The sequence below is a fragment of the Harmonia axyridis genome, chromosome 5 (assembly GCF_914767665.1).
Source record: "Harmonia axyridis chromosome 5, icHarAxyr1.1, whole genome shotgun sequence".
In the NCBI taxonomy this organism is placed as follows: domain Eukaryota; kingdom Metazoa; phylum Arthropoda; class Insecta; order Coleoptera; family Coccinellidae; genus Harmonia; species Harmonia axyridis.
The window spans coordinates 29,209,842-29,223,182 of NC_059505.1; the positions used below are offsets into that span (position 1 = coordinate 29,209,842).

The 13,341-nt window shown below is 34.1% G+C and overlaps 1 protein-coding gene across 2 annotated transcripts in view; it reads left to right on the forward strand.

Annotated features, from left to right (window-relative positions):
* The window catches only part of LOC123681014 (protein tincar), a 78,792-nt gene that overhangs the window by 44,197 nt on the left and 21,254 nt on the right, over nucleotides 1–13,341 (forward strand). For both annotated transcript variants that reach the window (XM_045619176.1, XM_045619175.1), the window contains exon 2: nucleotides 12,693–12,994. In XM_045619176.1, the coding sequence (XP_045475132.1) occupies nucleotides 12,730–12,994 (265 nt within the window). In that variant the 5' untranslated portion in view covers nucleotides 12,693–12,729. The remainder of the gene's footprint in view (nucleotides 1–12,692; nucleotides 12,995–13,341) is intronic.

Genomic DNA, 13,341 nt, shown 5'->3' on the forward strand with positions numbered 1-13,341 from the left:
TGCATTTACGTTTTTGTTTTTAAAGTCTGCAAACGAGCAAATTTGGGGATTCGGTTTGACAGCCACGTTGCAGTTCTCCCATCATCTTAATCAATTTGTTTGGTTTTAATTACGGACCACTGCATCAAGTTTGTTCCTTGTTGGTTTTTCCCCAGATGAAATAACTGAGGAAATTGTTATTCTTGCTTGTTCAATGATAAAAGAGAATAATTAAGAATTGAGTTGGCGAAAAGATGCTTTTATATGGTTTGCTCCTTTGTTACTGGAAGAAAGTCTACTAATTTCAAGGCTTCTGTAGAAAGAAATACAAACATAATCATCTGAATGTCTATAACTGAAATTTTTTGTATTGAAAGAAATAGTCAAAACCTCCGAGCATGGCTTAAAAACTTGTTTTTAGATCTGGCTGGTCTAGAGCTTTTGATTATTAAAAAAATTGCGTTTTCCTGGCAGCCTCATCCGGTGACATCAGTTATATATTGGATTTTCATCTCCATTAATGCATTCACCTTTTTGTTTTTAAGGTCGACAAACGAGCAAATTTGGGAATTCTGTTCGACAGCCACGTTGCAGTTTTCCCATCATCTTCATCAATTTCTTTGGTTTTAATTACGAACCACTGCATCAAGTCTGTTCCTTGTTGATTTTCCACTGATGAAATAACTGAGGAAATTGTTATTTTAGCTCGTTCAATGATAAAAGGGAATAATTAAGAATTGAGATGATGAAAGGATGCTTTATATGGTTTACCTCTTTGTAACTGGAAGAAAGTCTACTAATTTCAAGGCTTCTGTAGAAGAACATAACAAATATAATCATCTGAAGAACCTCGGAGCATGGCTATAAAACTTGTTCTTCGGGCTGTCTAGTCTAGAGCTTTTAATTATTCAATTTGGGATTTCGGCGATTAGTTTCAGACGATGATGAGTTATTAGCTAATTGAAAAATGGTTCTGGACATGAGAGGTGTCTCTCTTGTCGGATATGCACGAAGTTGATATCGGGGTTCATCAAGGTTCGGTGTTGGAGCCTTTCATTTTCATTTATTCATTAATGGCCTTCCCAAGAATTCACTTTAAGAAATGTTGGATAATTTTCGCAGATGATATATTGTTGGTGGTCTCAGCATAGTAATTCGAGCAGCTCGTATCTCTCTTAAAAGTTTTTCTGGGATCATTTATTGACTGATACGGATAGAATACCCTGAATGACTGGAAAATAGTTTTTCAGTTTGAAGAATAAGATAAAATCAACTGACAGTTAGAAGTTCTTGGGTATTTATCATCAGTTCTTGATATGGGATCATCAGATCAAGGATAGCACTCCATACCTCAAATTTGTGAGGTGCAATATAAAATTTGTAGTTGTGATTATACATTTGATAATTATGGTTTATATAGTTTCAAATTTCAACTAATATTCACTTACCCTTATCAATTTTCAACATTTCAACGTTTGTGGAGAGATTCAGTATTGGCTGTTTCGGGTTCATTAAACTGTATATTGGATTATCTCAAAAATCTCTCAAGTCGATGGGTATTGGCGTGCAAATAATGAGTATTCTGAAATAGGATTAGGCAACTTTCTGCAGTATAAGGCCTCTTACACTTTAATCCTTCCACTTAAACCAGAGTCTACATGAACCTTTCAAATAATATTGGACGTGTTATGACTAAATAAATCATAAGCTAAAACTAGATATTACACAAATATATTATACATTTACTACAATCTCTAACATTAACCAGAATCACGCTATATTCCCCCAAAACAAACATATTCGTAAAATATACAACCCCAGGTTTTCAGTCAAATAGGCCGAATCTGATAATATTAAATAAGTATAACATAATGAACTCGTTCTTCGTACCGGTACAGAATCAACCAGGCAAATTTTCCCAAAGAAACTCAGATACAATCAGAAATTATAAAACAATCACGCAATTATGTCGGAAGAATAAGGTCTTAAAGTGTACAACCCAAAATCCTTCTTAATTACGTTTCTATCGATTGCTCCTTCCTCTACGCGACTGTTTCTTCCCTCAACCCTATTATAAAGAAATTAAGAGAATGAGGTAATTGAGATGGAAAGCTCCCTATTGCGTTTCCTTGAAATCGGGAATCAATTTCCCCACGAGAAATAGAAACCTGAAAGTAAAGACCTCTTGAACCAATTTGAAATTCAATGAGATACTCTGAAAGCTATGAGCAGAAGGGCGTATTCTGATGATGCTGTTGCTTCAAACTTTATCTGGATAATGTGATATATGTTTCTTATTAAATAGATTATGAAATATTGAAAAAAAAATTAAGAAAGCACTGATATGAAGTCAGGAGATTTTGAGATCTCATTCGCCAATCACACATACATTGTGCCAAAAAAGTGGCGTAACTCGTCAATAATACATACTTGTACGAAGAATTATTTAGAAAAATCCTCGCACCCGTCGATTTTTAATTTCAACAGCATTTTTTGAATTTGATATTTCGCACCCCTTTACTTAATTTTTTCAAATGGATTGCGAATCATCAAATTTGATCACCTCTTCAGCAATGTGGCTAAAAGTAGTATTGATTGTGCCGTTTTTATAAAATCGGAAATAACTGGAATCATATCATATATATACTTGATTTTTATTGTGTATTTTCACATCAATAAAAAAAATGATGAAATGTGAAGTAACGTTGCAAAAAACACATTTATGTATTGAACCTAATGTATAAAAGAACCGACAATATGAACTTTTTTGAAATAGAAACATAAATGAAATCACCATAAATCATAAAAAATAAAGTTTCTCAATATTGAGACACCTCTAGGCTTTGTTTGATTTCATAATTTTACATCCAGGATTTCCAGACTCATGAGGCATCTTTTAGATTTGTCACCTAACCTATTGCGGGTTTTTGTTACTGTGAGGGCAGCTCTCGAAAATTGTCTTTCAACAGGAGCTGAAGATGCTGGCGTTGATAAAAAATCCTTGGGTCTTTTGGCCGAGTTTAGAAAGATATTTCTGATACTATCAAAATCTACCAATAGATTTCATAAAAATGTGAGAAAACTACTAATGAAGTCACACTGGCGAATGCTTCAGTCTCTCGGCGCTCGAGGAATCCCCTTATATATATATATGCCTTGCGACGCGTGCATATCAAGCTCAAGTAATATCAAGTAGCTTGATATCAAGTCAAGCAATAAATATTTAAAATCAAGTCAACTCAAGCTCAAGTATGTAATTATTCACAAACTTAATTTTCAAGTCAAGTTGTTGGTAAAAATGTCAAGCTATTTGGCTTGATGAATCTCTAATCTCAACTACGTCAGTTTTGTGGACTCGGAAGTATTGGTTCTTTTTTTCAATAATCTTCTCGAATTTTCTGTGATTCTGGTTACGCAATCAATATGAAATTCACACAAGGCTTTAAATTTCCATTTTACATCCAAATGAAAAATTTCATCTTAAATTAGTCCCTAGTTTCGAAATTATCGACATGAAACATTTTGAACCTCTATTTGAAAGATAATGGGACTCAGGACAGAACCTTGAAAGACACCAGATAAACTGATGGACTGAAAAATAGTCAAAGAAGCTATATAACCTTAAAACTTTCATGCTTGAAGGTACTATACAATAACGGCACAAAACTCCCCTCAAACAATTCCAAATTAAAAAAAAATTCAAACGAAATATAATCGTAACTCCATTGCAATTATTCCAGCTTTCCCTTCTTGATCTCCTCCCATCATTTCCTCATCAAGGAAGTATTACATCCCGTAAAACCGGAATGTCCCTTCTACCCTAACAATTAGAGGTGGAACACCAGGGATCATCCCCCTCCTTACCAGATCCTTGCATTTCGAATGCAGTTTTATTTTACGGCTTAGGGGTGGAGATCTAGGAGTAAATCCAGCGAAAGTCATGAATTATGACGTCGTATACGCGTTCTTTAGGACCCGTAGTCGTCGTCTGGGGCATCCAAGGAGGACCCCCTCAGGTTTCGGGAATTTATGTAAAGAGGGTGTCTGAACGTGCGTATATGCTGCAGCTTAATAAATCGGAAGCGAAAAGATCGAGAAGAAGACATATGGAAGGGGTTGTAGGGTAGGGACCTTAGGTGGGTTCCTAGACGGTGAATTATAGGAATTGCGAATAAAACTGGATGCTTCGCAGCTCGTCCATTCAGAATATCGATGATAAAGGGCGAGCCTGAAATCCCAACGTTTCTAGGAGTGAAAGACTCTAAATTTTAGGGTTGCTACTTGTCTGTGATCTTAAGGCAATTTACAACATTCGCAAACTTCACACTATGGTTTGTTATTTCTTCTTTCAACGCAAATGATCTAAATATGAATGTGAAATGTTTTTGTCAATAGACAGCGACGGGATTTGAACCCGTGTTCATCAATTCCGAAATCCGAAGGAAACTTTGGAAAATTCATATCTCCCGAATGATGAGTTTCAGGACTTTGCGGTTGAATATATTTTCTCTAATTCTGTGGTTATTCCGTTCATTCTTCCACATCTTGTAGAACAAAATCGTGCGAGAATATATCAGAAACGCACAGTTTTCATGGTTGTATTTTATTATTCTATGTTGGTACTCAGTACTTTCCGCCACGGCTTTATCTGTCAATTCATCAATTTGCCTTAAAGAAAACAGTTCTGCCAACCAACATTTTTCAATGCAAAAATCACTAAAATATATTTATGGAAATATTTCATTAATTTCAATGAAAATGCAATGAATTAGAGAAAATAATGTATAATACTCGTACAGAAGGCTCATTCTACCACTCGTTCATTCCAAAACTCGCCACTTCGTGGCTCGTTTTTGAATTTTGAACTCGTGGAAGAATATCAATGCCTTCTGCACTTGTATTATAAATAACTATTATCGTTGTCAAGTGAGGGGATTTCAGAACCCCTTTGAGCTAGAAAAAAAAAGAATGGCACCTTTTTGGGATCGATTTTTGAGAGAATCAATTTGGTGAAAACTGCAACCTCATAAATTCAACTGTTTTCAAGCTATAGGAGAAAATTTGAAAATGGTGTGAAATGAACAGTTTTTCATAACTTCTCCATCATTGGTGCTATCAACATGAAACAAAAACATCCTTCAGGCACTTTTTTCACTATGATCCATTGAAGAGATCATTTATTTCTTATTTCCATTAGTTTTGAAGTTATTAGAGGATTTTATTGTTTCTGAACAAACCTCTACAAGATTCTCTATATTTGAGACCGAATATAAACCTCAGGACATTTTTCTGAGTTGTGAGGATTTTGTTGATGTTTCTATTAGATCCAGAAAAGATCATTCCATATCTCATATCGACTCAAAGTTGGCAAAATATACTCAATGACGTCTTGCTTAGGTATTTGGATAATATCCTGATGGAATAGCATACTGAATTGAGGTTTTTATTTAGAGTTTATACACTGTGTCCGTAAAGTATGGAACAAATTCATTTTTAGCTAAACAGACTATTTTAAGAAATAATTCTGAGACACTTCAATTTTTATTTTAATTTACCGTATTTTAAAATAATAATCTAATATACAGGGTGAATTACCCTGTATATTAGAGTAATGATGTCACTGTCATTTTTTTTGAATAGAAAACCCCCATTTTGTCTCAATTTTCGGATTACTTCAGCAGAGCTGATTCCAAAAATGTATCACATGTTGATTTCAATTGGTACAGGGTGCACAAAAATACAATAGTTTTGTGTGTGCTAAAGTTACGCGTAACAATTTCTATAAGTTAAATTAACAATTTTATCAAAATTACTTATTGTCTAGCGGCAATTGGTTTGAATGTAACATTCTGTAGTTGGTTACATTTTTAGATTAATAAAAATGAGCTGTTTCCAAACATGTTTGGTACTTGTGGTCTAGCAGACAGAATATGAAAGAAATTATTTCTTATCAATTTAAAAAAACATAGTCGTCTAGTTTTTTTGTGAAATGTCATTATTTTTTTATTGCCGCTAGACAATAAGTATTTTTGATATATTGTGAATTTAACTAATAAAGAATACATTTTTGGAATCAGCTCAGCTAGAGTGTTCCATTTAAAAAAAATGACGGTTACGTCATTACTCGAAAGTAATTCATCCTGTATATTAAATTATTATTATAAAATACGGTAAATTAAAATCAAAAATAGACGTCTTTCAGGATTATTTCTTAAAATGGTCTGTTTAGCTAAAAATGAATTTGTTCCATACTTTACGAACAGTGTATATGTACCTGAAGTAAGAAGATGGCTGGTGGAGTGGACAATTGATTGCATAAAAGGAAATATTGAAAAAAAATTAAATCCTTTTATAGCATACACATGGTTTTTAATTCCATTCTATCTCCTCTCAACAAAGACTGATCGGCTATCGATTAAACCTCAAGAACTTAACAATCGACTCCTGAATGCTTCCAGCTCGCTTTCCATGAAGAAAACCTTTTCAAAGCACCGCGTCAAGTCCTTAACTCATCAATAACATTCCCAAATGCAACCATATCGCCAACATATTTCCATTGTGTGTAAGTCTCCAAGCTTGCTTCGCTTTCGGGAAACCATCTTGGAAAGTTGGGCATTGTTGGATAAGTCTAGGGTCGTTTTCAATATTCGAATACACACTTGTGAGAAATATCTGCCGTGAAAACGGGAAATATTTCACTTTGCTGATATGATTCAGACTGGAAATCGTTACAGCACGGGAAATTCGACGTGGAAAGCTTTCGTGAAGTGGGTCCCTATTAAGTTCCCTATTAGAGGGGAAGAGAATGGTATAGTGGAGGTTTTCCGTGAGATCTAACCATTATTGAAGGTTAGAGGTGCGCATCCTCAGAGATAGTCCAGAACAAAATGATAAAAATGAACAACTTAGGGATGTTGCTTTGAATTGTTCGTGTATTTTCTGGAATGAGTACCTACGGATTTCTGAGATTGCATCAGACTGTTAAAATAAAGATTCTCTAGAGAATATTGCCCGAAATTTCTTCAATACCAAGATACAGATTCAGATTCAAATTTATTTTTTTTTTATTTTTCACTGGCACGTGAGGAAAGTTTTCTAATTTTGAGAAAGGAACAAAGTGACAATATTTCAAACTTATTGATCTTTTGAAACGTTTTACCATAGAGTAATAAACATAGATAGAGGGAGTATACGCAAATTTTACATGTCCCCAACATGGTTAGATTACGTTGTCGGATTGTGATATATTTTCAAATCCACAATTTTACTATATCATTATGAATGTATAGGTATTATATTGAATGAAATATATTTATTTGAGAGATCCCCTATTCAATATGCATATTTGAATATTTGGAATCCGATATTTTTCCTAATTGTCGAATTTAAAATAAGCAGAATATTTATTACTTTCTGTATCTACCTGCTGAAATCCAAGGTTCGGCAACTTTTGCTCTCCTAGTTTCATCGGTTGTTTCACGTCGTTTGTCGCGTTTGAAGTTTGTTTTCTGAATTTCTGATATATTTAGGTATTTATTTCAATATATTTTGAGTTATTATAAAACGTTGATTCACTATGGCACATAAGAAGTGCTTTCTTTGTGGAGAAACTCGCGAATTGAGTGAAATATCGTATCTGATATGTTTTCATTTTTGCACGCTTCATGTCAAATTTGATAGTTCATGTTGGGGACAAAATTTGCTTACTGAAAATGACATATGCTTCCTCTATTTATGTTCATTACTCGGAGGTATAAACCTATAGAAATCATGATCGGTAATCGAATATTCCGGAATTTCAGGCATCTAGATATAGGCAGTTTGTTGAGGAATACATACAAAATGGATATGTTAATATAATTGAAGAGATGTTACCATCATCAATAATCGAAATTGATATTGATATCCCTCAAAATATGAATGAAATCCGATCGTTCAATTGAAGAAAGAAGCTCATGACTCCATATCGGTGCTTTTCTTATATTTAAACTATCAAAGTAAATTTCCATTTCATTCTCATGCAAATATATCATGCAGCCTTCGAAATTCTGAGTAAAGGAATGGTGAAAATTCAAATCATTCTCTTCAACCTAACGAACTAAAATTGGATCCCTTGATCTATAAAATTCGCCTGTCCCAAGAAGCAGAGTAGCGGAAATGTCCTTTGTTTCAACCCTTGGAAAACAGTAGCGTCCTAGGCCTAGGGAAGTTGCACCTCCCTTGAATAGATTCAAAGTACCTCATGATTTTTTTCGACTTTTCTAGGTACAAATTCTTTATTATCTAATTGTTATTTCATAAAATAGTTTCACAAGAAAATGAAAAAGAAAGTAAACAACATAATAATCTCTTTTGGACTTAGCCATTCATCTTTATTATAATTTTTCCTAATGAAAATGTCTGACATATAATTCTGTTATTTTTCTTTATTCTCTCAAAGTAGAAGTTGGCCTACCTATTGCGATAATTTTCAAACGTGTGAGCGCATTGTCTGCAATATACTGAATCTTCCATTAAAATTTGGTTATTTTGGAAGAAAAAGAGAGATAAAAATATTTTTGAATAACCGGTTCAGTAAATTGCAAACAATTAATTAATCATTAGGAATTAAAATTTTTCGATGTTCCTAAATTGGAGATACAAAGAAAAATGAGAGATTCCTTGGATAATTTTGAGAAAAAAAAGGTCTATGAACATCTTTCTAGTAGTCCTACTTTGTTGTGATGATTATAGGTATTAGTTAATTGAATCTTTAATAATCTTTGCTACAGATCGGGTAAATAAGTGCGAAAACTTATATGATCCGAGGAATCTGACATTCTCTTGTACCTCCAATTCAGGAACACCTGTAGTGGCATCTCTGCCTTGCGCTAAACTTGAAGAAGCCATAATCTGTAGAATCGCAGCTTGCAGACGGTTGGTAGAATATAAAATTTCACGTTCTTTCTAGGCAATGGGGTGGGTTAAATAAAGAACCTATAGATAACACTTCCGGTGAATGAAAAGCCGAATTCAAGTAATGAATTCCAACATAGCTTTCGGGGATCGGACATGTACGGCAACGTTGTTTTATTTATTTATTTGTTTAATCACTACACCCATCTACAGCCTAAGCCAATTATATAGAATGGGGAAAAATACAAAATTACAATTGTTTTGTGAGAAAGAATAGAAGAAATGTAGAATAAGTAAATATCGAGATTACTTTTCCTTTAATTATAAATGCAGTTGCCCTTTTCTTAGAAAAGCCGTGCTTCTCTAGTTTTCTCGTTAAACACGCCACTGGTGAAAATTACTTGCGCCGAGAGCAACTGAAGGCGGCCAAACTAAACAGAGAATGTAAGAAAATTACTTCCTAGACGTCGGCATCACAAGGAGACGTAACTTCCTGCCTCCAAGGAGGTTATTCAACTCAAAGAATTTTTCCTAATTTCTCTGACGATCGGCGACGTGGAAATTGAAATATTCGGAAAATTTAAGTCGGATTCTTTATAGGACTTTCCATTGAAATTCAAATGATTCGATTAAAATGCTAAGGCCCTCCTGAAAGGGCAGCATGGGGAATTTCTTTTATCGTTGATTGATTGGGAAAAAACTTTGTGGAAGTTCATGTTTCTTTGAATGAGATGATCATGGAAATATATTACTTCAATATTCCCTAATGAAGACTATTTATTGATGACGAAAAATTTTCTATGGTTTACTCCAACTAAGAGTTTCACCCAATCCGATTTTTAGTATTAAATTGAAGTATATAACTGATCATCTTCTGAATTATACTTTCCTTCAGATAAGAGTGTTACAAGACCAATTAACATAACTTAATCTTAGGAGTGAAGGACACTTTACGGTCCTTCAAAATTATTTTGTGAAATTTTTTGAGTTTTTCGTCGGTGACAGCCTCTTTTGGGCGTTCACTGCATTCGCCGTCTTCGGTGCTCATTTCACCGCGTTTAAAATTAGCTTACCAATCAAGGATGGTTGATTTTCCTGGGTGCAGACCCCGTAAACTCTTCATTAATCCAAGATTTTGCATCAACTGTGTTTTTTCCCTTCAAAAAGCAATATTTTTATTAACAATTTATGTCAATAAATAAATAACAAATATTTTCAATCCCAAAAGTTTGATTCGAAAACATGTCCTATACTAAAAAGAAAGATTGCGGAATCAATTGGAACAATGATCATTGCGATCCGTAGGGGAAATGTTACTTTGAAAATATTCTGGATCTTTCATTTTGATATACAGCATTTTTTCGAATTAAACTTCGGTATATATTCATTCCCTATTCTATATACAATTATGCTTGAATTTCATAGAAAAAATCAAATTGAATAGCAATAAATGTCGTCCCAATTTGAAATTGATTATTCCCAATTTTAATGTATTTAGGCCCACTTTCAATTTGGTTATTCTCAATTTGAATTTGTTAATTCCCAATTTGAACTTGTTAATTCTCAATTTGAATTTGTTAATTCTCAATTTGAATTTGTTAATTCCCAATTTGATTTTGTTAAATCTCAATTTGAAGTTGAAAAGGTATAGTCTCTAGGTATAGATGTATGCAATTTGATAAGAAATATACATAATAAATGTCAATTCAATTCAGGAGATGTTTACATCATCAATCGCAATTGATATTGATATCTAACAAAATATCTGAAAATGTTTGAAATTCTACCGCTCAAATTTTTCGGAAATAACTGAAGAACTTGATATCTTTGGACTTACTCTGTGTACCTACTTCTGTGCGTGAACGAATAATTTTTTTAATCAGGTGAATGCATACTCGATTTGGTTTATATATTCCAAGAAGTTTCTTCACAATGGCCATTTGAAAATTTATGAAAATTATTTTAACCCCCTTTATGTATAATCTAAAAGCTTAAATTTAGAGTGGTGATGCAATCAAAATACTTGATCAGAGCTCAACAGCATAAAATATTTGCGCAAATTCACTGAAAGCCAATTTCTCTTTGTTGCGGTGCGGGGTCCTTTGGACGTACAAAAAATGCATGAAAGCCAATGACTTTCCTCAAACTTTTATGCACTCAATGCTGAACACACCATTGAATTTTAATATTTCGAACAGGAGCGCGAGTCATTAGTTCCATTGAATTGGTAAAAGCGGATTTTCCATCTTAGTAGGAATAATCACCTATTGTCTCCTCACAAACCAACTTAATCATTTTCGCTTTGTCGCGCCAAGAAATCGTCTGAATGGGACTTTAGCATCTCCGCCAGTTCGAATTCCCATCATATTACGAACGAAATCCGGATTCTCTATTAGGTACGTTTGTCGGAATAAATTGAATTTGGATTCGATCTTTGCTTAATTTTCGTCGTCCCATCAATTTTCTCGAGCTGGTGGATGCAGATACTCTTTCCCCGCTGATTTTCGATGGTTAATAGTTGGTATATTGACGCGTATCTGTGTCCCGGTTTTTACTGTTCAATCCGCTAGTTGATTTATGGCTGGTGGAGCGTTTGGTGGATGCTGCTAATGGATTGAGCATTTGATTGCTTCCGGATATTGAAGATGATTTGTGGATATTCGATTAATAATACTGCCCAGAACCGGATCTGTATCGAACAAGATTAACAGGCCAATCGAAAAGTCCCCAGTCTACCATAGTAAAACACATTTTTTTGGCAAAATTCGGTTTTATTATTCAACATAGTTGCCGTCGAGGGCGATACTGCGATTATAGCGATCTTCCAAGTTTTCGATACCATTTTTGTACTACGATTTGTCTTTCTTACCGTTTTCGAGATATTTTTTTTTTTTGAAAAAAATGAATTTTGGCCCCTTTCAATAGTTTTGCCCTTACGGTTGGTACAATTTTACATCTTTCTGGTTAATTTTTTCAGTAAAATATTGCTGAAGAATGATTTTAACGTTTGCATTAAAAACATCCTCCGAACATTTTGAAGGGGGTCTATGAGAAATATTTTCATTGGAAATTTTGGTAGTGGATTATTTTGTTCATGAAGTTTAGCCCATCGTAGTGGAAAAAAATTGTACCGAGCTACTGCTGCACATTACACCAATAAATTGTCTATTTTATAGTGATTTCAAAGAGGTATCACACAAGTCATTTGTTATTCAAAGAAAAAAGATATGACTGTTTTTATCCAAATGGGTACGTTTCTGACAAAATCAAGTTTGTCAATTCTGTTGAGAAATCTTCGATGTTGCATTACTTAGTGAACAATGGCAATTGTTTACGTGCGAAAATATTACTCGCATAATTATTCACCTCAACGAAATTCAATTTTGCCGGCAAATTTTGGAGAACATCATGCAGATCCAGATTTTTTGAATAAGATCATTTGGAGCGACGAGTCTTCCTGTACCAAGGATATCCTCCGACATCAACAGCTGCATCAAGCAAAACAGGTGAAATATTTTGAAGAAAATCCAAATGAAGCTCACCCAATAAGGGTGGTACTGGTAACACGTACGAACCAACCAATCTATTATTATAAATACCACACCAAACATTAAATGAAAACTTTTATTCTGAATTTTATTCAAAATGAACAAAAGTATAAAATTTTGGTGTTTTTTCATCTGTCTCCAATCAAACTATCACCTAAAGTGAAGGATTCCCTCTCATTCTTCGCCATCATCTTCTCCCTTCAAAGTATTAACATAAAATTGAGTCAGTTACCTACATACATAAAAGTTCATTTTTCTTTTTGTTTCCAGATGTATTAGACGCGAGATTGAAGTCAAGTAGCCCAAAATGTCGTCACCATCACCGATCACGTGTTCCAACTACGGAAGCAGAAATGAGATAGATTATTTGAAGAGCAAGATGAATGCCAGTCAGAGAGCGCCTTCGCCACAGTCTTCTGAAAACTCCTCAGCTGTCCAGACCAAGATCCCGCAGTCCAAGAGGAAGAAGTCCACGGGTATACACCTGAACAACCTCTGGTCTGTTTGGTATGGAATTCTAGGAAGCGGCATCCAGGCCTACACTGTTGTTAAAGCAATCAAAAGACTTCTGGGTGAGTGGAATACATATAGAAATAAAGTGAAGAAATCTTCATAATTACGATACTTGATAATGGTTGTCTTGATATCGATGATGGACTATATGTTAGATAGTTATTTGGGCTGGTCCATCATCAAGATGGTGCAAACAGCACAAATAACTATCTAACACGATACTTGATATGCAGTTGCATAAAATCGAGAAATGCTTGAGAAGGAGTTATTTAATCAACTATTTTAATAATGCTGGTAATTTAGAAGATGTATTCATAGCTACTGGCTGTATGCTAAGAAAAACGAAAAACTTTCATGTGAAGTGGGATCTGGTCTTAAGGATATAATAAATCTCTTGACTAAAATC